The sequence below is a fragment of the Coffea eugenioides genome, chromosome 3 (genome assembly GCF_003713205.1).
Source record: "Coffea eugenioides isolate CCC68of chromosome 3, Ceug_1.0, whole genome shotgun sequence".
Classification (NCBI taxonomy): domain Eukaryota; kingdom Viridiplantae; phylum Streptophyta; class Magnoliopsida; order Gentianales; family Rubiaceae; genus Coffea; species Coffea eugenioides.
Window position 1 is genome coordinate 18,790,499 of NC_040037.1, and position 22,663 is coordinate 18,813,161.

The 22,663-nt window shown below is 36.5% G+C and overlaps 2 protein-coding genes across 2 annotated transcripts; both read right to left on the minus strand.

The window, feature by feature from the left end:
• Positions 1 to 206: 206 nt before the first annotated feature.
• LOC113765212 (deoxyhypusine hydroxylase) lies at positions 207 to 5,896 on the minus strand. Its single transcript, XM_027309305.1, has 7 exons — positions 5,580 to 5,896; positions 4,860 to 4,993; positions 4,548 to 4,777; positions 4,332 to 4,470; positions 2,443 to 2,569; positions 753 to 871; positions 207 to 673 (listed from the first exon to the last, which is right to left on the minus strand). The coding sequence occupies exons 1-7, from the start codon at positions 5,716 to 5,718 to the stop codon at positions 632 to 634; spliced, it is 930 nt and encodes a 309-aa protein (XP_027165106.1). The 5' UTR covers positions 5,719 to 5,896; the 3' UTR covers positions 207 to 631.
• Positions 5,897 to 9,999: 4,103 nt separating this feature from the next.
• On the minus strand, positions 10,000 to 21,835 carry LOC113765423 (ribosome biogenesis protein BMS1 homolog). The gene is made up of 18 exons (XM_027309593.1): positions 21,557 to 21,835; positions 21,235 to 21,381; positions 20,890 to 20,980; positions 20,139 to 20,257; positions 19,652 to 19,842; positions 19,353 to 19,563; positions 17,748 to 17,988; positions 16,874 to 17,340; positions 16,589 to 16,679; positions 16,247 to 16,434; positions 15,743 to 16,095; positions 15,359 to 15,455; positions 15,052 to 15,270; positions 13,133 to 13,372; positions 11,911 to 12,120; positions 11,147 to 11,416; positions 10,858 to 11,061; positions 10,000 to 10,563 (listed from the first exon to the last, which is right to left on the minus strand). Exons 1-18 carry the CDS (start codon positions 21,734 to 21,736, stop codon positions 10,399 to 10,401), a joined length of 3,684 nt encoding a protein of 1,227 aa, XP_027165394.1. The 5' UTR covers positions 21,737 to 21,835; the 3' UTR covers positions 10,000 to 10,398.
• Between the last annotated feature and the right edge of the window lie 828 nt (positions 21,836 to 22,663).

Consider the following 22,663-nt stretch of genomic DNA (forward strand, 5'->3'; position numbering starts at 1 on the left):
CAAGCTGACCTACTTCAGTTTGCCAACTGAGGAAGAAATTCAAACACCCCCCCTTGATGCATGTTACCATAGTAGTAATGCTGCCATTGTAGCTACCACATAATACATACAATACAAAAGACAAAATATTATAGCTATTCCTGCTATCATACATACAATACTTTGTCTTATACCAAAACTAACATGTAAATAATTTCCTCTTCATGGGCAATAAGTCAAACACTCCTTAATTTCTGTTGAATACTGGAGTATACATACCGACAAAATCTTCATCTTCCAAGAAGACAGAAAAATTACACATGTATAATGGTACAATTATCTTAAGTAAATTAGGGATAGACTTCAGACTATATTTTCTTTCGCATATGGACTTGAAGTTTGACAGTTTGTTCCCAAGAGAACGGACTCCTCAAATTAGGGAATCCATTATCCTACTCATACTCTTAAATTAGCCTAGTTGGTAAGCCAAAATCCTAAAAGGATTAGTCAAGTGTTCCAACAAAGCAACAAGCAAGTCCTTGGCAATCCTCCAAATGATGATTTCAGGACTAGATTACACAAAATCCTGTGGAGGGCTCGTTCTAGGGGACTAGGGAGTAGCAGGTCGATATACTTGGAGGTAATAGCATTTCTATGGAACTAGCTCAACTTTAGGGGCCTGCATGAAGAGATACTGCAGAAGACAAATATTTAAGATATTTTCCAACTGAGAGAACTAGTAGTATCAGAAAATTATAATTCGTTCTTCTTACCTCAAAAGACTTGCCCAATTTTTCAAACTCAAGCATGCTGAGAGCTACTTCACAGCTTTGTGAAACAATAGGCTCGGGATCCTTAGCAAACTCCTCAAGAAGTGAAAGGCATTCATCATCTGTAAAGAGCAATGGAAAGGAAAGCTGAAATTTATAGAAAAAGAGAATAATACAGGACAAAAGGCCTAGAGATCATAAGGAGGCAATCAGATTACACAAAACCATTTCAAGCTTTATGTGAAACTAAACATAGTTCCATTCATTCTATCTTTGGCGACCTATGTTACCTGGACTCGGGTATGGGAGTCCCTCAACATGGCTATTCTTGGTGCAAAATGAAGACTGGGTAGGGCAAGGCAATGTGAAGATTCCAGCTAACATAGTTGCTAACTACTTAGGGCCTGTAATCAAATGATTCTAAATACCAGATTTTAGCTTTTGATTCCAAAAGAGGTTCCCCTTTCATTGAATTTTTTTTCCCTTAGATTTTTCTGTAAAGGATATTGAGAGGTACTCAATCGAAATAATGGTGCATAGGTTAATTGCTTAAAAAGTTAAGTATGATACTATGGTGGTAATCATTCCTTTTTGTGCAGGGGGGAAAGTTCTTGATCACAAAATGGAGGAAAGAAAGTAAGGAAAATGCTTCAAAGGCAAAACTAATAATAAAACTGGAACAAAGAAAATAAACAAGAAGAAAAGGTGACAAGCAATGGTCAAAATGTGTCTAAGAATATTCAATATTTATGAGAATATCCACCTTAGCTTTCATATCACCCAGCTTTGTTCATTGCTTTGCATTGCTACGTAAGAAGGAAAAAAAAAAAGAAAAAGGAAAAAAAGGCATTGCCCATTGCTTATGCACAAAGATCTGGTAGACAGCTAACAAAGTAGTGCAGCTCTGATCTTGTCAAGTGAAAGACACACAGTATTGGAGAAAGAAAATATGCTGTGTAAATGTCGAGTTATTGTTGGTATTCTTTTTCCCCGTCAGTTGACAGCAGAGGAAAACTAGGTCCACATTATGTAGAGGACAATATTGTCCTTTAAGAGGTAAAAGAGATCAACAATCAGATCAACAAATTCCAAGACAAATGGGTCTCCATACAGTTTGTGGCTAGGTTAACCTTTTCCTCAGTCTCATGAACAACTAGGTAAAATTGATGGAATTTATCGTCATCTACATGTATAATTCTGAAGATATAACATAATTTCAGTGTAATTGGTGCACTAAACACAACTTCAATATATCAAATACAAAAGTTTGAAAAGCATAAATAAACTAACTCATCTTCAAACAGACATTTTCTTCTTTAGAATGAATATTATGGATTTCCACATCTTTAATTCCTTTTCTTCTAGCTTTTTCCTTTTCTTTTTCTTTTCCCTTTTTGTGGTCATGGGTATGTTTAGGGACATCCTCAGCAAATGCATGAAGTGAAGCATAGACAATGAAAAAGTTCAGCAACAGTCCAGTTTCTATCACTACAATGATCTCACTAGCTGATGGATTAATCATTATCAAGTACCATCAATGCAAATGCATTTACTAATTTGAGCTTAAATTTCATTAAAAAAAAAACACGCATCACAAAGCCAGCTTCACTGCATTGAGAAAGATCAGCATGATTCTAGCAAATTTGGCCAACTAAAGGCTTTAAAAGTTTCAGGTGTACAGAGGTGGCTAAACCTGCAATAGAACCAAGAGCTTCAGCAGCTTCATGTCTAACCATTGGATGTTCATTTGTATCTCTAAGTGTTCTCAACAGTGCATCTGAAGCCCTTTTATTTTGTAATTGGCCCAAAACATAAGCAACCTACAGAACAAATCAAATAAAATTGACAGCCGAAATAGATTGACAAGAGACAAGAAAGCCATTTAAACATGAATTAAAGCCCAAATCAGTTAGTTAGATTGCTGAGGGAAGGTTGGATGACTTCCTTCTACGTCTTTCTTCTTTTTTATTAGAGAAAAAAAAAAAGAAAGAAAACTCACATTGTTCCACTATAGCAACAGCATCAATAAAATTGCTCAGATATATAATCTCATTCATTCACATTGTACCAATTATAGCAGATCATATCCTAGGATTCAAAATTCTAGATCAGTATCAGATACAATGTTGAAGATGACAACGAAGAAAATAATAAGGAACCACTAAGAAATTTAATAAATATATACATATGAAGTGATATCCATTCTTTTATGTTCCTGGTGGTACCTGTGTCAGACAGAACCTTCACCAGTGAAATATTTGTGTCAAGCACAAGATTGGGTTTCTTTTTGGCACGCTGCATTGGGTTTCTTTTTGGCACACTGCACAATTCCCTAATTAGTTGAAGGTACAATTCCTCTAATTTAGAGTAAAAGGTAACTCCTCCAATTCAAAGCTAAAAAAAATGAAACTGCTAGTAACTATATCTCTTGAGTCAGCTGACACTTCCGGCTTGCACAATTTGATTGTAGCCACATGATGCTTAAAAAAGTTGCTAAATTATATTAGGGCATATTTGTTGTATCAATCTTAGACTCTACCCAAACCCAAGTCTGTAGCTAGTATCATGCCAATTTTCAAAAACCCTGATGTTTTTGCAAAACATGGTGAGCACAATTTCTCTTTTAAGTAACAATCAGATTGTTATTTTCTTTTCCTTTATATTTGTGTGTGTGTGTGTGTGTGTGTGAGAGAGAGAGAGAGAGAGAGGGAGGGAGAGGGAGAGACACACAAAGGACAGATCAACAGCAGCCACCACTCTCATTCAAAAGTTGGACCAAGTTCTCTCACTACAAATAACTGCTTCAGGATATAAATAAAGAACACACTTGTAGCCTAGGTTACATATGTTTTAAGACCATATTCTTGGATAAGGATAAATACAAAAGTTATTAATCTGATAGACACATCTGAAATGGAAGATGAAATGAGTTTACAAAGGAAAAAATCAAAAGCAACCAAGCACCTCTAGAACGGTTGATACCATTCTAAATTCAGTTAAGTTAAACAAGCTGCATATTATAGCATTTTTTTATTTCAGAACTAAATTTACAAAGGGTAAGTTGCAAAAAAAAAAATTAAAGAGGATCTCATACAGTAGGAAATTGACATTCAACATAATCAGGAGATCACATACAGATGGCTTGATTAGTCATAAAGCTATGGCTTTCTTTCTACCGGACAAGGTCTATTTACCCCTCTACCGAGTTAAACTTTGGGGAAAGTATCCAAACAGACAACAGGAAAAATAATTTTCAGCACTTCAACTGCAAAAATGAACTGCAACTTGAGAGTACATAAAATACAACTAAACAAGAAAGTAGATTGCAGACACTAAGCTAAATGTTGAAGTCCAAATTATCATGGAAGTATCACAAATGATAGTTACCTAGATAAGACCAGCTGTCCCTAATATATATGAAATTCAGGATTGGAGTAAACAAGAAAGCAGATAAGGCCATAGTCACGTACTACAATTTAATTCCAGTTGTGTCTAGCATTGGAGGTAGAAATGAACAGAAACAAATCTATAGTTGTAGATGTATCAAATTGGAAAAAAGTTACTATAGATATTAAAATCGACCTCATGTCGTAGGAGAGCACTCCTCGAACCTAAGGATTCAATAATTGCCGTGACAGCTTCCTCTCCGCCATTGTTACGAAGAGCAAAAAGTGCAGCATACCGCTCATACATGCCCTTTTTTTCATCTAACAATGTATCCCTGGAAGGCAATGACAAAAATATCAAGCAACAAACTTCAAGAAAGCTAGCATCTTGTCATATTGATAAATGGCAGACCTCAGCTCCTGTACAGAAGAACAAGAAGCAGGAGCAGCTGGGTCAACTGATAAAAATGGTGATGGTTCTGCTGAAGATGGATCAACACTTCCATGGTCCCGCAGCTCTTCAATGCGGCTAAGAGCCAGTTCACATGTTTCCCGGACCTCTTGAGCTGGATCTGAAATCAGACTTTTCTTCAAAAGTGGGATGTTCCTTTCTAAAGCAATTGCGCCAAGGGCTTCTGCAGCCTTCAAATACATATTGGACAAGAACAAGTAAGAGTCACCAGCAATAACATCATCAAATTAAAAAGGTCTCATAGCTCTATACCTCATGCCGAACAATGGGATGCAGCGAAAGATCACTCAAAACTAATTCCAGGGCAGGAATTGCTTCACCATCTTGCATTTGCCCCAATGCGAAAGCAGCCTCGTGTGCCAAAAGATTAGAAGAGTCCCTTGTTGCTAAACAACAGTGAACAAGAATAGTCTTATATCAGATATTGCTAAGTCTAGTAACTCAAAAGATATCAGAACGAAATCCCCTAACTGAAATATGATACAAGGGAAAGCTACAGTCTTTTAGCACATTTTGGCCCAGAAAGAGGAAAAAAATCAAAGCAAAATGGAAGCGTAAATTCGGCATGGATATCAATTAAGACCTTGTCCGAAAAAAAAAGAAGTTTCTAAGCACAAGACTGCAAAATACCATGCAAAATGAAGAACTTAGACATGTAAATTCAAGGATAATTAAACCTGTATTCAGACCTTTAACATTCCAAATAAATTTTTAAAAAATTCAAATTTTACACCAAAATTGACCAAGCAGACAGGAAATTTAGGCAAGTACATGTCTTAAGAACCTGTCCCCCAAAAAAACAAATTAACTAACTTTTACCACTCAACAACCAAACTGAAGAAATAGCTATGTAAAGTCAAGGACAATTCAACTTTATTCAAACCCTTAATAGTATTTCACATCAAATTGAAAACAATTATGAAATTTACACCAAAATTCAGCAAGCAGCCAAGAAGTATAAAGACAGGGTACCAAGTATAAGAGCGTCGCGCGGTGTCGGGCCGCGGAGGTTGCGAAGAGAGAAGAGAGCTCTAAACCGCTCTGAAATGGGTTTGTTATGATCTAACAACAGGTCACATAGGAACTTCTCCATCTCGACAGAAACTTCCATGGATGGAGGGATTTGGGTGGAATTGGTATTCAAAAATCCTCAATCCAAACCCCCCCGGTGGTTGTTTGGGAAATTAAGGGGAGATTTGGATTTTCCGATTGAGATGTTGGCCACGGCCAGTACCTTCGCCGGAGAAAAGAAGAAGACAGAGACGGCGATATTAAACTATAGGGCTCTCCGAGGGATGAAGCTCGGAAAATTAAATGTCCAATTGTTGACCTCTAAACTTTGAGGTATTTAAATTTTTACCCCAGGAATTTGTTTTAATTGGTAATTACTACTTCATCTTAAGATAATTCTAAACTAAACATGTATTTGAAAAACAACCAATTTCAATTCTATTCATTCCAAGCGATGTGGCATGTATAGAGCGATGTAGTATGTATATAATAAATAGTTGTGATATTATTTGTGTCCAATATTTGTTTGTCATTTTAACATTTTTTTATTTGAAATAAAGAATTTTCATGTCGGATTGAGTTGTTTTTAAGCTACTGAAAATTTTCTAAGGATCTTATTGGATGCAGGACATTGGATTCTAGGAAAGATTCTAAATCAATGGATTTTAAAATGAGCTGATATGGAATCCACAATAAATCAAATAACTTATTTGATGACAACTTAGGCAAATAGAATTTGTAATTAGTCAAAAGTTTGAGGTAAAAAATTAAAAACACTAGCTTAATGACAACTTAGGGCCTTAGGCAAATAGAATTTGTAACTATCCAATTTTTTAGATTTTCCTTCTTTGTTATGTGTAAAGATTTTCCTTCTTAATTATGTGTAAACGATAATTTTGAGGTTTTATTTGATTAGTGGGAAAGTTACTTGCCCGAAGTAAACGAAAGCGAACTAAATGAAAAAAAAAAATTACTCACTTACGTGTGCTTCACTTTTTTTTGTTTTTTTAAAACAGGGGGTAGTAAGTGGTAGTCATTGAAAACTAGTAGGTGAGACACATTCTATGTATGTGCATATTTTTGAGAAAAAATAAATGATGCAAAAAAATATACAAATAGCAAATTAGTTGCACCAAAGAAATTAATTATGTGATTTTCTTTTTTTTTTTTTTTGGTCAAAGTTGGTAGGAAGATTTTGGATAAATATAATAATGGTAGACAAGTATAGTAGTATCAGTAATGTAAACATGTGAGCGTAGGGTATGAGATGATTGTATATTATTTTATCATTTAAGGATAAAATTGAAAAAAATAAATAATGACATTTTTTTTTTAACACTAAAGCTATTACTAATGCATTATATATAGAAAGATATTGCATGTAACTAACACTTTCCCTCCTGAATATAGAAAAGTGGAGTTTTGGATTAGCTGTAGAGAAAAAGGCTTCCTCCTCTTTCATTTTAAGTTCATCTAAAAAAAATGTATCTTCATTTTCAGAATCTGAATCTAAGCTCACTACACTAGTTGCATAGAATCCTAGGTCTAAATCAATGCTTCCATCATTAGAGTCTTTTATGTTTACAATATAATAGTTATATGTTTAGAATATCTCTTCATGTTGAATATTTATTGCATTCGCTAATGTCATTTTCTTCCTTGTATCTAGATCTCCAGTGTTCAATTATGTCCTTATATATTTGGTAATCTTTTATTCTTTTATCATCTTGAAGATCTATAGTTAGGACTTTATCATAACTTCTTCTAGCTCCTTTGAATAATTTCAGAATTTCTTCTTTTTATGTCATTCTATTATAGGCTTAAAATTGATATGACGGTACATAAAACCGTCAGTGTATACAATGATAATTTCTTCTTCTTCTAGCATTTTAAAATGATATGGCGGTACATAAAACCGTCAGTGTATACAATGATAATGTAGAAAAGATTAATCTTTCTTTTTTATGTTATAATTTTTTATTTTTTCTTTTTAGGTTCATTAAATTTCACATGAATATCAAGTTGAGTTAATCAAGTGATCTTCCAATTACACCCCCAAAATTTGTAATCAGGTTGATTGGTGGTGGTTTGATTCAGATTGAAATTTAGATTTAGGGATGTAATAATTTCAGTTTTTAAATGTCAAGGATGAAATTGCTTCATTTCAAAAGTGAGGGACGAAAAGAATATTTTTGTGAAATGTGAAGGATGAAACCGATCATTTACCCAATATTTAATCTTATTTGTTTGAATCAAAGTAAGAAAAGAATATGGAAGTTACTTTATATTGCAACAAAGAAGATTATTCACCCTAAAAACTCCTTTTTTTATGAGTAAAAAAGCTCACATGCAAAAAAAAAAAAAAAAAAAAAAAAAAAAACGTATCACTTATATGATATTTTCGAAAAAAATAAATATATTATATTTTTGAAACTCTAATACATTTAAATTTCATTTTATCTTTAAAAACTTTAATTTTTTTTCTAAAATTCTAAAAATCAAATACGGATTGGATATCCAATTGATCCGAGATCCAAATACAGATCACGAAATGATTGACCCGATTTTTGCAAGTCGGATCAATATTTTGGATCACAGGCACCCCTACTAGCAGTAGTCTATTGAGTTGTTTGATTCAAGAACGGAGAAAGAACCAAAAAAAAAAAAAAAGGAGTTTCCACCCGAGCGGAGCGGTGTGGGGCGGGGTTAGAGGAATTATTTGAAGGCAGGGTCCAAAACTGCCCACTGCCATCCCTAATGCCGTCCAACCTCATTCCCATTTACAGTAGTATGTTTCTTTAGACTACAATTCCTCCAGAGTAAAGCTTCCGTGAGAGAACCTGTTTAATAAGGAGATCAAGACATGATATCCTTTTATGATTGAACCTTAATCTTAACAACTGAAACTTATATGAGCATGAATATTCAATTCTCAAAAGAATGTAAAAGATACAGAAGCATTAGTCTGTTCGAATGGGGAGTTTTTAGAAAACAAATCTAAAACCAGCAGACTATTTTATTTTTTGAGTTTCTTGGGATGTTTTCAAAGATCACCTCCTTCCCTCTTCCCCTCCGCCTTCGCCATCCGGGAGGCCACCCACACCCCACTTTTCAGTCCGTTACCTCCACCCCCCCCCCCAACCCCCCACCCCCGGGGGGCAGCTCTTCGCCGCATTGCAGCAACTTACAGCCCCATCACTGTGTTTTTTGAGTGGTGTAGGCACCATAGCGAGCCAAGAGCTGATGGAGAAGAACAACAATTGGCTTTCTGAGATGCCCTTTTTGAGATTTGATTTCAGAGCCTCTGTGAATTTGACAGCTTTTCTGAGACCTTAGCAATCAAGAAAAATGGATAGACTACCAAGTAATAGTACTGATGGCACATCTTTCCCCTGCTGAGGTCTCGGCTGATTGTGCCGTCATTGGAGGATCTGTGGTTTAGGGATTTGTCCTGGATCTCTTTTACATTTATATAGACCTCTTCAAAAAACAAATAAATGGTTAATTGCTATATGCACCTTTTGCCTATCAACAATTTGTACTTTACACCTGTAATTACTTACTTAGTAGTTAGTACAATTACCTCTGCTTAATTTTTCTATCTTCGTTCAGATCATTTGAACAAGCACTATAATTTCTCTACTATCTGTATCTTTTAATGACAAGACAAGATGTCCATGGTTTGGATATGGTTAATAAATTTTTTTTTTAATCTGTTTATGCATATGAAAACTTGTTCATTGAAAAAATTGCAATCACAATTTGTTGGAATCTAAATGATTTAAACTATTTGTTACTATTATGTTTTGGCTGAAATGGAGTTTAAACTATCTATTGTTGAATTAAATTGTAAGGTGTTTAGTGACTCAATTGACAGTTTCGAATTAAAATTGTTAATCAATGAAAGTTTAGATATCCAAATTATAATTAGGAATAAGAAGCAATTTGTCCCACTACGAATACATTTCATGCACTTGAAAATTGCACAATTTTCTACCCTCGAAGTCAAGCTAGTAAAGTACTAATGGTGATTCAGGACACCAACTCTTAAAGAGTTTAACCCACAAAATGAAGCTAACAAGGTATTAGTAGTGATGCATGATACCAACTAAAAAAAAATATCTAATTATTTTACAAATTACGAGACTCGCAAGTTTCAATTCAAACCAATTGAGAATAAAATGGTCATTTTATATTTTTTTAATTCCACGATCTTACTTGTTTACTCCATGTCTAGATTCACTCCCTGGCCCCTATTTTACATGCACTCAAAATACAGGCAGTAAACTGACATCCTCGACTTGTATGCCTGCAAGTCTTCCGATAGTCTCCATTATTCGTGCGGGACAGATGAACTCTAACACTAAGCTGGCGTTGTGCTGTGGACCAAAAAAGGCAAAATATAGAACAACAGTTTCAGGGGTTAAGCTCGATATATATAGTAGGTGCTTTAATAATGAATCTTGTTTCTACCAACAACATACAAGCGTATCTAATCCCATCTTAGGGAAGAAAAAGTTACAAAATTGATCATCGCTATTGACTGTTATATCTCAAAAATCTTCAATACACTAACAGCTATCCTACAATCTCGAGAAATCCATGGCCAACCAATATTCCATTTAGTCTCCAAGCCTATGGCTGATAACAAGGATTTTACACTCACGGGTGAACTCACGAGCTAAACCTCTTCGCCCTCAAGACACTGCAAAACTCCCACAGATGACGGTCTCAGTGAAACTCACTCACTTGAAACTCACAGTGAACTGGCAACGCAGAATCATGATCCTGAGTTTCTCCGGATTTTCTTGTTTAATTTATCTTGTACCCGGTATCTGTCCCTCCGCTCTTCTCTCGTGCGCTTTTTTGACAGCTGCTCTTCTTTTGCCTTCTCAGCTTCATGTGCTTTTTTCTTTTCCTCTTCCTTAAGTTTTCGCTTTTTCATCTGTAAACAGTCATTGGCAGTTAGGGACTTTAAAATGCCAAGGACAATAGGTGACTTCCTCCATATAAGACAATTTGGCTGAGTAAAGATAATTTGCTGTAGTCATACAGCAATTATTGAGAAACCAACTTCACTCAAAATGATACGAAGAAAGGCGATAACTCATAACTTGTCCTTTTCTGAATCAAATTCAAAATCGAGCTATGAATTGTCAAGAATTTTCAAGGCCTAGAGTCCAAAATTTTGATCAGAAATGCCAGTTACGGAAAGTTTGATCAAGGAGAACATACATACCTTCTCATTCCTAATAAGCTGAAGGTGTTGAACAAGAGCATGCACTTTGCGCTCATGAGGCTCCATGACAACAGCTCTACGATTTTCGAGAAGTAACCGTCTTCGAGCAGGAATGTCCTTTGGCTTCGACGCAAAGGGTAGAGCAGCCTGTAGTGACTTTGGGATAACTAATGGATTGAATTTTCGCTGTTTCCTTTCAATTGGCTGTTATACACATCAAGAAAAGGAAATAAGAAACAGTAGCCCATTAATATAAGCTGATTCCATTTCTGGCTTATCTTCCAGTTACCTTGTATAAGGAATCCTTGTTTACAGGAACTGGAATATTTAGTTCTGTTCTTAACTCGGCAACCGTTTTCATTCCTTGCCATGTCTGATTTCGTGGCTGCAGGGCTGTAGTCAGGGGGTTGTAAAAGCAAGGAACCTCCACTTGAGTCCAAGCACGCAAGAAAACTATGTCACTCATGAGAATTCTATCTTCAAATGTGCACCGTGCAATCCCTTCTTTGGCAAATCCACCCATCTTTTTGGGTTGGTTGCCAATCTCCTCTTTTGCAGCCTAAAATACATAAGAAACAATTAATAAGAAGACTACATGGCCAATCTCTCCCCTCATACACTGACACATACATAAAGACATAAGAGGAAGAAACACCAGTTCATACAAACATAAATGGCCATAAACAACCAATTTACTATACTTTCAAAAATGAAAATCTGTATGCAAGAGAATGTCAATTATAGTGGAAAGTAATGCATAAAAATGCTAAAAGAACAAAGGTCATCTATACTAACACTGATCAATCAAGTCCCCCAGGTCAAACTTGAAGGATAAGCTAAACAACTAGTCATGAAACTTGGATTCTATTAAGAAATTCTGGATTAATAGCATCATCCCAATCAGACAGACAGATACTGCAATTCATGATGCAGCATCAAAATGCATGAGAATAAGTAGTCAAACAGGAAACATTGACCTAAAGTCAAGAGTCAAGGAATTACAGCCATAGCAATTCCTTCTCGTCATGTTGTAGTCATGAACAAGAAAATTACCTTCTTAACCTGACCGCGAATTCCACTCACGGTTTGGACAGCAGCACCTTCAAACCTGGCAATTTCAAGATCCGAAGTAAACATGTCCTTGATAAGTGCGGTCTTCTTGAAAATTTTACACGGGTGACCAACAAGCTTAATTTTCTTCACTATTCGTGAAGCATGGTTGAATTCTAGAACAGTAGCAGTGGCCGTAATCCTAAATGATGCCTGACAACCAATGTTAAGCAGTCAAAGTGTAGAACCATAGCTAAGCATCTGAAATACAAATTCTAAGCACAATCACAAGCTTAAACTTCAGCAGGAGAAAGAAGAAAACCAAGTGCATTTCTTTTATTCTTGAAACTGCATATATGTGCAGATCCAGAACACAATTGTGTGAACTCTAGAGCTTCTGAGAACCATGAGATGAAAGCTAACTAGTTGAGAAGCAAAATTTAGAAGACCTCATTTCTCCAGATCAATTTGTATGATCCATTAAAAAGCAAGTAATCGGTTGGCTTAAGAAACTGTACACTTGCATTAGATAGATGGCTTGAATATCCCACAATCCAAATTGAAAGTCACCGATAATATCAACTGTTTTCGAATGAAACTATAAAGCACAGAATATTTCTTCTTGTTCAACATCTTATGCAGAGAGTGCAGTAGCCCTGCATACTACCCACTATCTTCTGAAACTTAAATTAGCTAATTTGAAACTATTTCTTTTCCCTCAATACAAAGAAAAGTTTGATTTCCTTCACAAATACCAAGGTGTGTAAAGTGTGAAATAGCACTTGACGAGTAGTCTCATTCACTAACCCATAAAAAGCAGAAGTTTTCTTTCCAGACACAGATAAGAAAACTCCTTAACTTCTAACTGGATCATGATCTCACCAATGGCAACAAATGTAAAGGTCATTAACTGCGTGATGGCAGATATTGTAGTTTAATCAGTTAAAAGAAACTAAGTACAAGAAACGCATTGATACAAAGCAATGGATGAAATCTGCAAACATGCCCTCACATGTCTAACCATCCATTAAAAAAAATTAATTTTCTTGTCATAGTGGATTTTGCCATTAATTAATCAACTTCCCCCAAAGCTAAATCCGTTCACTGTATCAAATTTAGAGAATGTATTCCATAGTTCCATTAAGTAATGTCAAGTCATATCCTTCAAAATATACTCTTTCCATAACTAACCCTTAACATTGAACTCGAGATGGAGCTAACATACCTGATTGTTTGATAAGTTCTGGACAGCTACCACACCAGTATGTGGTGGTGCAAGAGGGCCCCAAAACATGGCAATGCAGTGCATGTGCTCTGGAGTGTACTTCAGCATACGATAGCGACCATTACTGTCCTCGATGACATATACTGGTGTAGTTTGGTAACGTCGCCATCCAATGGAGACAATTATGGGGTCTCTAGTCTTCAACACTTTCTTGTGCCATCTATGGCGCTTTAAGCGAACCTAGAAAATTACAAGCATGTCATGATTAAATAGATTGAGATAAAGGCAAAATAAAGGAATAGTATGCAACAACCAATTTACTGTTTCTCATGAAGGGGGTTACAACAGTGTTAGAGACTGCAGCATTAACAATTTTAACCATTGAAACAGGTATGAGGTACAAGGAAAAATGACCCAAGTCAACTATAACGGGTCAAAATGGGTATCTACTTTCCTTGAGCTTGTCAATAACTAGTTTTACCCAGCATCATCCGGAAATTCCCATTACACATTTAAGTACCCTGACCCTTTTCCTCTTTTCTACACCAAGAATTCCCTTGTTTAAAACTCGACAGATGCGGCAGAACCATGTTAGTTCATCTTCATCTAAGTGAACCCTCCTTCCCCTTCCCAAAAGAAAAGGTCTTTTGCTTGTCCATAAGGCCAAAGTTTCTTTGATTCTTACGTGATGCTACAACAAGAAGGCACAAAACAGACGAGAGGGAACACAGAAGAAAAACCAAAAATCATCTAAAGGGGAAGAAGAGGATCTCTGCTCTAGAACAACTGCATTGGCACTCAAAACTCATTTCATCTTATTTTACTGCAGATCCCTTACTGCCCTCTATAAACTTTCTGCACCAACAACCATGAGCAAGGCATCCTACAGCTGGCTTTCAAGCTCATGTATCTACCTCGTATCTGAGGCACAATTGTAGGCAACAGAGACAATATTGCAAAAGCAGCAACCCATCAGAGATAAGAAAGCAACACAGGAAAAATGAACATCAGTATTAACACAGTAACGATTTTTTTCCTTCTTTCTGCTAAACATCTAAGTGGCCTGCTGAAATCTAGAACCGAGGAATTCTATTTTGTTGAAAGGAGGGGGGGGGGGGGAAGGCATCATAGCTTGCCCAAATTATAAAGGGGCTTGGATATAGGACTTTTTTGGAAGGAACGGGGAATTATGCCCGATACCAAAATGATAAAAGTCAAACATGTGACTAACATGAGGCTTGCAGGAGCAGTAAAGGGGGTTGAAGAGGTAATGCACCCCAGGCCAACCATAAGGAGATGGCATAACAGTACAGCAGAGTCGAAATCATGCCCAATCTAGAATCAATAGTAAGAGGATTGAATTGAACGAATAGTAAAGCCATGTATTATCTTCCTACACTTGAGTTTGGATTTAACCTGGGTCAATATTAAATGTCTCTAAAAATGTTATTGAGAGTCGAAATCATGCACAATCTAGAATCAACAGTAAGAGGATTCAATTGAACGAATAATAAAGCCTTGTATTATCTTCCTACACTTAAGTTTGGATTTAACCTGGGTCACTATTAAATGTCTCTAAAAATGTTATTGAGATGTAATACCTTTTGTGGAGCAGCCAGAAGGACCCCTTTGAAAGTGATTTGAATCAACAATAAAACAAAAGACACTTGCTAAGGGCAGAACTTCCGCTTGTAGTGTTAAAATGTTAAATTAAAACACCAGTAAGAAAATGTGCAGGGTTGGCTCTGATCTTTTATCCAAACTTCTCACAGACCTACTTAGAGTATAAAGCAAGAAACAAGCATGATATCCAAATAAAAAACCAAAAAAGCAGCCTAATATCGCTTTTTGAGTTTCCTGAGAGATGGAGCTGGTAACGAGGGTATTCTAGTGCAAAATATGTTACCAAGATAACTGACCTGCATGTATCCAACACTGTCCTCCCCATGTCCAAGTCCTCCAACAATAATAGGATGCGTAGGATCAAAATATTCAACCATTTCACAGGGCACATCATGAACTTCCAGCCTGAGATAAGTCCCAGTTCTATAACCTTCGATCTCCACCCGGGTGTCATCATCAAGTTCATTGAGCTCAGCCATGTTTAGCTGTTTCCGAAGTTCAATCTCTTCCTTCAACTACAAGAACAGCAAGAGCAAGTTGTGGTTCCCTGTTTTTGAAGCCAAATTGAATGATAACAAATAACAAAAGTGGAAAATAGCCCACCTTATCGAAGAAACCAGAGCCATTAGCTTGATTATGACTCAACTTGGAGCCCTTCGTATCATCATTCTCTTCATCAAGAGAATCAGATCCATTATATGTACACTGGAGTGAAGGTAAACACTTTTATGTATGAATGTCCCAAGTACCATGAAAGAAACAAATCATAGAGCAAGACATGACCACAAAAATAAAATTTTCTGTGCAAGAGGAAATCAATTCTAAGATGCTGCAAGTCAACACGAACATGCATGACTTTAACTGAGTTCATAGTTTGTGCATGTGTTGGGTGGGTGTGTGGGTGAGAGGAAAGCCCCACCCCGGGGGAAGGGCTGGGGGGGAGGAGAGGGAAATGAAAAAAGTTTATAACTTCACATAAAAGGATATTCAGCATCAAACTTTGCACGAAGTGCCAACTTTTTGAGCCTCCGCTCCTCATTTGCTAAATCCTCATTCTTCTTGTTTATATCACGTTCAGTGATGTCAGCTCCTTGACCATTCTCATACTTTTGACCTGTTTCCAAGTCCTCAAATTCACCAAAGACATCACCATCCTCATCATCGTCGATAGCTTCTGAGACTTGACCTCTACGAGCTCCCTTTGACCAATCTCCTGTAACAAAACGGTCACGAATGTTTACTATCACTTCTTCATCCTTCCAGTTCCTCCCACTCGATATTGTGAACTTGGAGCAATCTTCAGCATTTAGATTATCAACATCTGATCCTTCTTGTGATTTCTACATACAGCAAGCAACCAAAACTATTAGCATGGCCAAGTATGCTATTAACATCTTTATAACCTATGTTCCAAATACTGCTGGTCCACAATCCTACAAAATATGGACAACTAGCCATGTAGAAAAAATTCAATATCAGCAACTGACAAACCTTCTTTCCCTCCCCCTTTGGCTTGAAGAATTCATCATCACTTTCTTCATCTACAGTGCTATTTACTGAAGCAGTTGAAGTCTTATCAGCTTTCCCATACACAAGTTGCATGAGATTAACATTCTGTCTCGAAGCAGTCCTCTCCACCAAGGATTCTTTCCATTTAGAAGCATTTCCCATCTCAAGATCTACAATATGTCAAAGACCACAATTCTCATTCTCATCCATTGTCACCCAAATTCATGAATAGCAAAAGGCAAAACAGGAATGCATGCCTAAAAGGAAACGGCAAAAACCACTGGCACAAGATTAGACAATACTATAGGAGGATAGAAATCATACTGGCTCTAGTAGGATCACTAGCGTCATCCTCCGAGGACTCTGAATAAGATGATGCACTTCCATCTCGACCATCATCATCATCATCAGAATCCTGCACTAGAGTCAAAATAGAGCATAAGCACAAAAACAGCATCAGGGGTAGACATACAATCCTGATAAGAATTTCAGGCATAAGGTCAGAAATCAAAAAAAGTAGAGTGCGCTAAAGCCAGTAGCTGAACGTTCATAATTCAACAATAAACTATAGTAATCTATCATGACTAAAAGAGATTTCAACAGAGTTACCTTTGGATCATCAGCGTCACTAACATCTCCAAAAACAGCTTTTCTCCTCATCCTTCCTTCGTGAAAATCAATCTGTTCAGTATAATTATCTCTGGAAGAGGGCTGCTTGTCTGATGCAAGATTATCTTCTTCCCCAGAACTATCCTCTGGCATTTTTGTTGTCAAATCCATTTGAAGAGTTTTCTCATCATCTGAAAAATCTGAAATGTCATTGTCATCAGCATCATTGTCTTCATCAGAGGCATTATCCATAGCTTCTGCTGCAGACTGATCCTGCTCCATGAGTTCCATATTCCCATTATTCTCCATGGAGCCATGAATATCTCTTACATCACTTTGTTTATCTGATACACTGTTAGGTTTCTTCCCAAAAAGTGAGATAAAACTCTTTTCTAGCTTCTCATCAATTGAATATTTAGTATTCTGAAGTGATTTCACCAAAACTTCACCAACATCGCGGTCCATTCCTGACATCCAAAAGACTGACATTCAGGTGCAACAAAACAAATCTGTTATAAGAAAAAGTGTTCAAGTGTGCTTGCATTTGCATTTTAATGCCAGCTCAAGTGTTCAAGTATTTTAATGCATATGTAGTACCCAGCTGTACATTTTGAAGCCAAATGACCAATAGATCCGCTTACACCCATATACAGATAAACCCACCCCTTCATTGTTATTATACAAACAAAACACCACAGGTGGGGAAAACAAACTGAATAGATAAGTTAAGATCATTTTAAATACTCAAAGAAGATTGAAGCCTCACAACAAAAGAACTTGTTGTACTACTTGAAAAAATGAAAAATCGATATAACATCTCTAGTGTGACAGAAGAAAAAAAGGAAACGAAAGAAAGGAAAATAGAACTGAGAACCTTTTCGGCCTACTCCATCATCTGCATTATCATCCTTAGAAAACTGCACCAAGTGATCATTTATATTTATGTAGACAGCATCCTTATCATAAAGGAGATCTCCCAGGCCAGACATAGGAGCATAAAACAACTTCTCCTTGTCACGCAGTCCCTTCTTCTTAGCTGCTGATGGTAGGGGGCAAGGATCAGCTAAGGCCGTAATACCGGCCAAGTTGCAATCACCCACACCAGCAATATGTACCTGGTAATGTAACACGTTACTAGATTAGGCAGCCAACTAATACCCCTTCTATCCCTGTTCGTCCACATTCACTTTTCAGTTTTCCGTAATCCGCAAACAAAGTGGTGAACACCGTTAATTGTCAAACAACACAATATACAGCACAGAAAAATGCAAACTTTAAAGGAATCTCTATCAGCAACTTAAAATGATGGTTAATTTCGATAAATTTTGGCAAAACTTGGCAAAATTAGAAAAATGAGGATACTTTGGTTATCTGACAAAAGACAAATACGGATATAACAAAATGTACTCTTCTAAACTCATGCATCCAGTCAAAGTGGCCAACAAGAATGGGAAGAAGGCCTTTTAAAAGAGAAAATGGAAATTGATAATTGGCAGAATATCAAACAAGAAATCAAAATATCAGGTAGGCAATATACTAATCCAAACTGCAATTTGCTAAGGCAAAAGGTGCAAAAGTATATACAATAGGAAGTAACAAGTGAAGTAATATTCTGTCAATAGTTTGAAAGAAATAGATTCCACCTTTGACCGACCTTTGTCGCGAATATTAAACAAAAAATTTCCAAAGCACAAAAACACCCTCCCTATTGGTGTGTCATTCCTCTCTTTCCCCTTAAGACGCTAATGTATCTAAAAAACTTCAAAGGTGTTCTCATAGTTGACTTTTTCAAATATGAATCCTCCTACACTTCATTTTGTAGCTCCAACAGAAGAGGTCAAAAACCATAGTCCTTTAAAACTTCCCCCGTAAGCAAAAATCTTTGCCCCAGGTAAGGACTTTTACTGGATTTTTTTTATATCAATTAGCAAAAAGGATCTCCCACAAGTTATTCCTTTCCAATCTTCCATTCTTCTTTTATATAGGACCATTCCTAATTTCCAAAAAGTAGTCAAATTTTACCATCAAAATACAATTGGACCACTCTCTTTGTCAAAAGGCGCCCATATGAGATCTTGCAGCTGTTACTAAACAATGAAAGTAAAACTAGAAAAAGTTGAAATATCCTTTACTAATGGCAAATGGATTAGTAGTATTAACTCAACAAAAGTTAAGCATCACACCAGAATCCAGTGGTTAAAGGTCTCTCTTCCTTGTCTTGCACAAGGGACCAATGTTTTTGATTCTCACCCCTGGGCCCCGCTAAAATACTGTGCATCTACAGGCTAATAATCTCAATAGTAATTGTAAATGCATTAGTATCATACTATTCAATACCCCAGGAGAAGAAAATTGAACAAGGTAATTGAATAAAGGTCTTCGTTCCTTGCCTTTAACCAATGTTTCATCCCTTCACCTTCCCAACTTCAGCCTTCCCAAGATTTTACAAAACAAAGGGCATAGGGTACTAATTGCATACCTTGGTTCCCTTTTTCAAATTACATCCTCGTAGATAACCATATAGTGTGACATTTCTGTCGCACTTATTATCCATGTGCACTTTTTCTGGAGCAGTAACATCTTCAAATCGATCTACCAAGATGTATGGATGAGAAAGTCGCCAAGACAATGGTGGAAACTTCATAACAGAAATAAACCGTGCAAGATTGTGAATCTCACGCTTGGAGTACCTGTTATCAGAAGGGCAAATATAAAAGTGATTCAGTAAGCCAGAGACACTCTGACAAGGAAAAATAAAAATATAGATTCAGCACTTACTTTCCATGAATAAGACCAGATAAATAGAATAGCTTAGCTCCATCATATATCTCTGTCCAGAACCGATGCTTGAGCCGTTGCTTTGTCTTTTTAAGTTTCTTTACATCCTTGAACTTGTCCAAGTGCGTGAGAACACCCATAACTTTAGGGAACCCATGATTTTGCAATATATTAAGGAATTCAAAGGTTTCCTACATCCACAAAAGGAAGTCAAACATGATTAGAACCAAAAACAGGCATGAAAACGGAGACTACACAAAACCCCTACCCCAGCTTCAAAGAGTAAAAGATGAATTCATTTTCCAGTAGAGACATGGAATTAGTGTGGCAATCTGTACATATGGAAATGAGTCCACATCTATACTAATATAAAAGATTAGAAATTGAAATAACTCTGAGATTACCCCATCTCTATGTACAAACACCTAATATCCCTTGAAAAAAATGTCAGAAAAACAATTATCCAATATAGATAATAAAATGTCACCATTTCGAAACCATAGCTTCCATCAATGAGAAGCAATGCCAGATCAGCAATCTTTGCAGCATCAATCATGCCATTAATATCATTAGGACATTCCACAAATTGCAGTCGCCTTTGCTTACCTGTCCCAATAGAAATCATAAAACATTGATCACTCAACAGGATATGCTGAAGCAGAGAAACATTTCATACCATAGACATCTACCACGGCAATAATAAGGCTTCCTTAGTCCATGTAAGGAGTGAATGAAGTGGAAGAAACAGAAAGTATCAGCTTCAAACCCATTTTCACTTTAAATGGAAATAAAAATCACACTTGAATCAGAATGAAACAAAATAAATGCCTTTTAAATATGTATTCCACTTGTTTCGCTCATATTCTCACCTCCTCCTCCTTTCTCATAAGAAAAGAAACATAGTCCAATAAAACAACATTACTGATGTACCCATTACTTAATCTTTGTTTACTAGACTTGTACCAAACCATACTGAACTCTACGCGAATTGATCAAGTATTTACCTATACTGAAACAACTTAAGGTCACTTTGGCAGTAAGTTTCAATCTATCTATCTAACCTAGCAGAAAAGCTACAACAAATAGAATTTTTTGACAGTTTCCAGAATTGTTTAAACAAATTACAAGATATAAACTGAAGGCTATAAAGGCAAAAAGCATGCTAGACCAAACGCTGAGATTCCACTTTGCACAGTTCAAATCCCAATGCCCCTGAGCTTGCAAAGGATATAACAAACCTGAGACAATTGTAATGGGCCCTCTAACGTCAGGCAAATTATGCTTGGTATAATGCTTTACAAGCGATTTTATCACCAGTGACTTTCCCACCTATTAAGATACAAAAGAACCACAAATTTAAAAGAATCCCACATATTGACAATGTAAAGGAAAAAAAATACAAGGTGCCAACTCAAAAAGAACCCAAACTCATAAATCAGTCCAATCCATTAAAGAATAAATGGATATACTAATGAATTGCATAGACAGCATAAACAGATTTTCTCAAAAAAATTTTAACTTGCAACTAATAAAATCAAATTGAAACAAGCAGTGAAAAACAATATGGAAACCATAGGTATGACCTTAGGGGGTCCCTGCACAACAATGACAAAGGGAGCTGGCTCTCCAGTGGACCGGTCAACAGTCGGCACGTGAAGCCGTTTCTGCTCCTTCTCCGTCGCCCTCGCTTGCAGCCGCTTAGCTTTCACAGTTGAATTAAAAGCAAATGCCTATTATCAACACAAAATTAATTAAGCTTCCATTGAACACGAAATTTACCAAGAAATGCTTTTCAAGTACAGCAGTCCCTTAATTTTTCCGAAACAAAAGAAGCAAATGCCCATTATGAACACAAAATTAAGCTTCCATAGACAATAAACATTGTTGATTATAGACAAATACTACCTTGGGATTATGTTGGCGTTGATTTTGCTTATTATCGTCTGTATTGGCAGCGGCGGCGGCGGCGGCGTCCCGGTTGTTTGACTTCTTATTGGATTTGGACTTCTTTTTGGCGGAGGGACCAGCCTGGCGAGAGCGGTGAGACTTATGGGATTGGGATTGATTTCCACCATCAATGGCCATGGTTAGGGTTTACTAGCAGAATAATATTGAGTGGAAATTAGAAAGATGTTCAGGGAAATTCTAGGGTTTCTCTTTGGGATTCTTCCCCGGATTGGAGAGAGGCGGTGGAAGTGCCTCTGGGAAGGGGCTGTGGAATGGAGGTTTAACTGCAATGTTTTAAAACCCGGACCGTCAATTGAACCAGTGAAGTGAAAGGGTCAAGGTTCAACCAGTCGGATCGGTTTAACCCCAGTTCAATAAATAAATAAATAATTATATATATATATATATAGACACACACACACACCTATGCACAGAATAAGATATAAATGCTAAACCACAATTAACATAAGAGCAATATCCAACAATTAACACACACACAATTAACATAGTTATCCAACTTACATGTCCAATTGTCTAAATATTAGAATTAACAAAAAAACAATACAAGTCTAGAAAACAATCAAAAGGTCCAAACAAGTCCAATTTCTGAGGCTTCTATAATCTTCTTCATCATTCTAGGACAACAAAGCGGTTCCTTTCACAAAAAAATGCAAATTAGCATTCCGGCAAAGCATATGATACACAAGAAGTTGCTCTCATTGTCCCAAGATGGTTGCTATAGCTAGTTCCTTTCATCCTGGTACTAAAGGTAAGCACGGGACTCAGCAAACAGAACGGCCAGCCACAGAAAGACAAACATACACAACAAAAATGAATTAGGTGGAATAGATACATTCTTGCAGCTTAAACAAATTCCATCCAGATTCACGAATCCATTTGGATGTGTGAGAACCCGTAAAAACCCTAATATTTTTCCTAGGGTTTATTTTCCCTTAATTGCATGTTTTCCGCATTTTCTGGCTTAGAAATATTTTCTTAGTGGATTTTATGAGCGATTATAGTTTTAAGATGATTTTTCTAGCATTGGTGAATTTTTAGAAAATT

What these genes read in the sequence shown, in the direction of transcription:
- LOC113765212 (XM_027309305.1), bottom strand. Translation starts at nt 5,718, where the DNA reads ATGGAAGTTTCTGTCGAGATGGAGAAGTTCCTATGTGACCTGTTGTTA. An exon ending in GCGCGACGCTCTTATACTTG is followed by an intron (nt 4,994 to 5,579) that starts GTACCCTGTCTT and finishes ACTGTTGTTTAG; the next exon opens with CAACAAGGGACTCTTCTAAT. An exon ending in ATCCCATTGTTCGGCATGAG is followed by an intron (nt 4,778 to 4,859) that starts GTATAGAGCTAT and finishes ATGTATTTGAAG; the next exon opens with GCTGCAGAAGCCCTTGGCGC.
- LOC113765423 (XM_027309593.1), bottom strand. Translation starts at nt 21,736, where the DNA reads ATGGCCATTGATGGTGGAAATCAATCCCAATCCCATAAGTCTCACCGC. An exon ending in TCTGGTCTTATTCATGGAAA is followed by an intron (nt 19,564 to 19,651) that starts GTAAGTGCTGAA and finishes TTCTGATAACAG; the next exon opens with GTACTCCAAGCGTGAGATTC. An exon ending in AGAACTTATCAAACAATCAG is followed by an intron (nt 12,121 to 13,132) that starts GTATGTTAGCTC and finishes ATTGGTTGTCAG; the next exon opens with GCATCATTTAGGATTACGGC.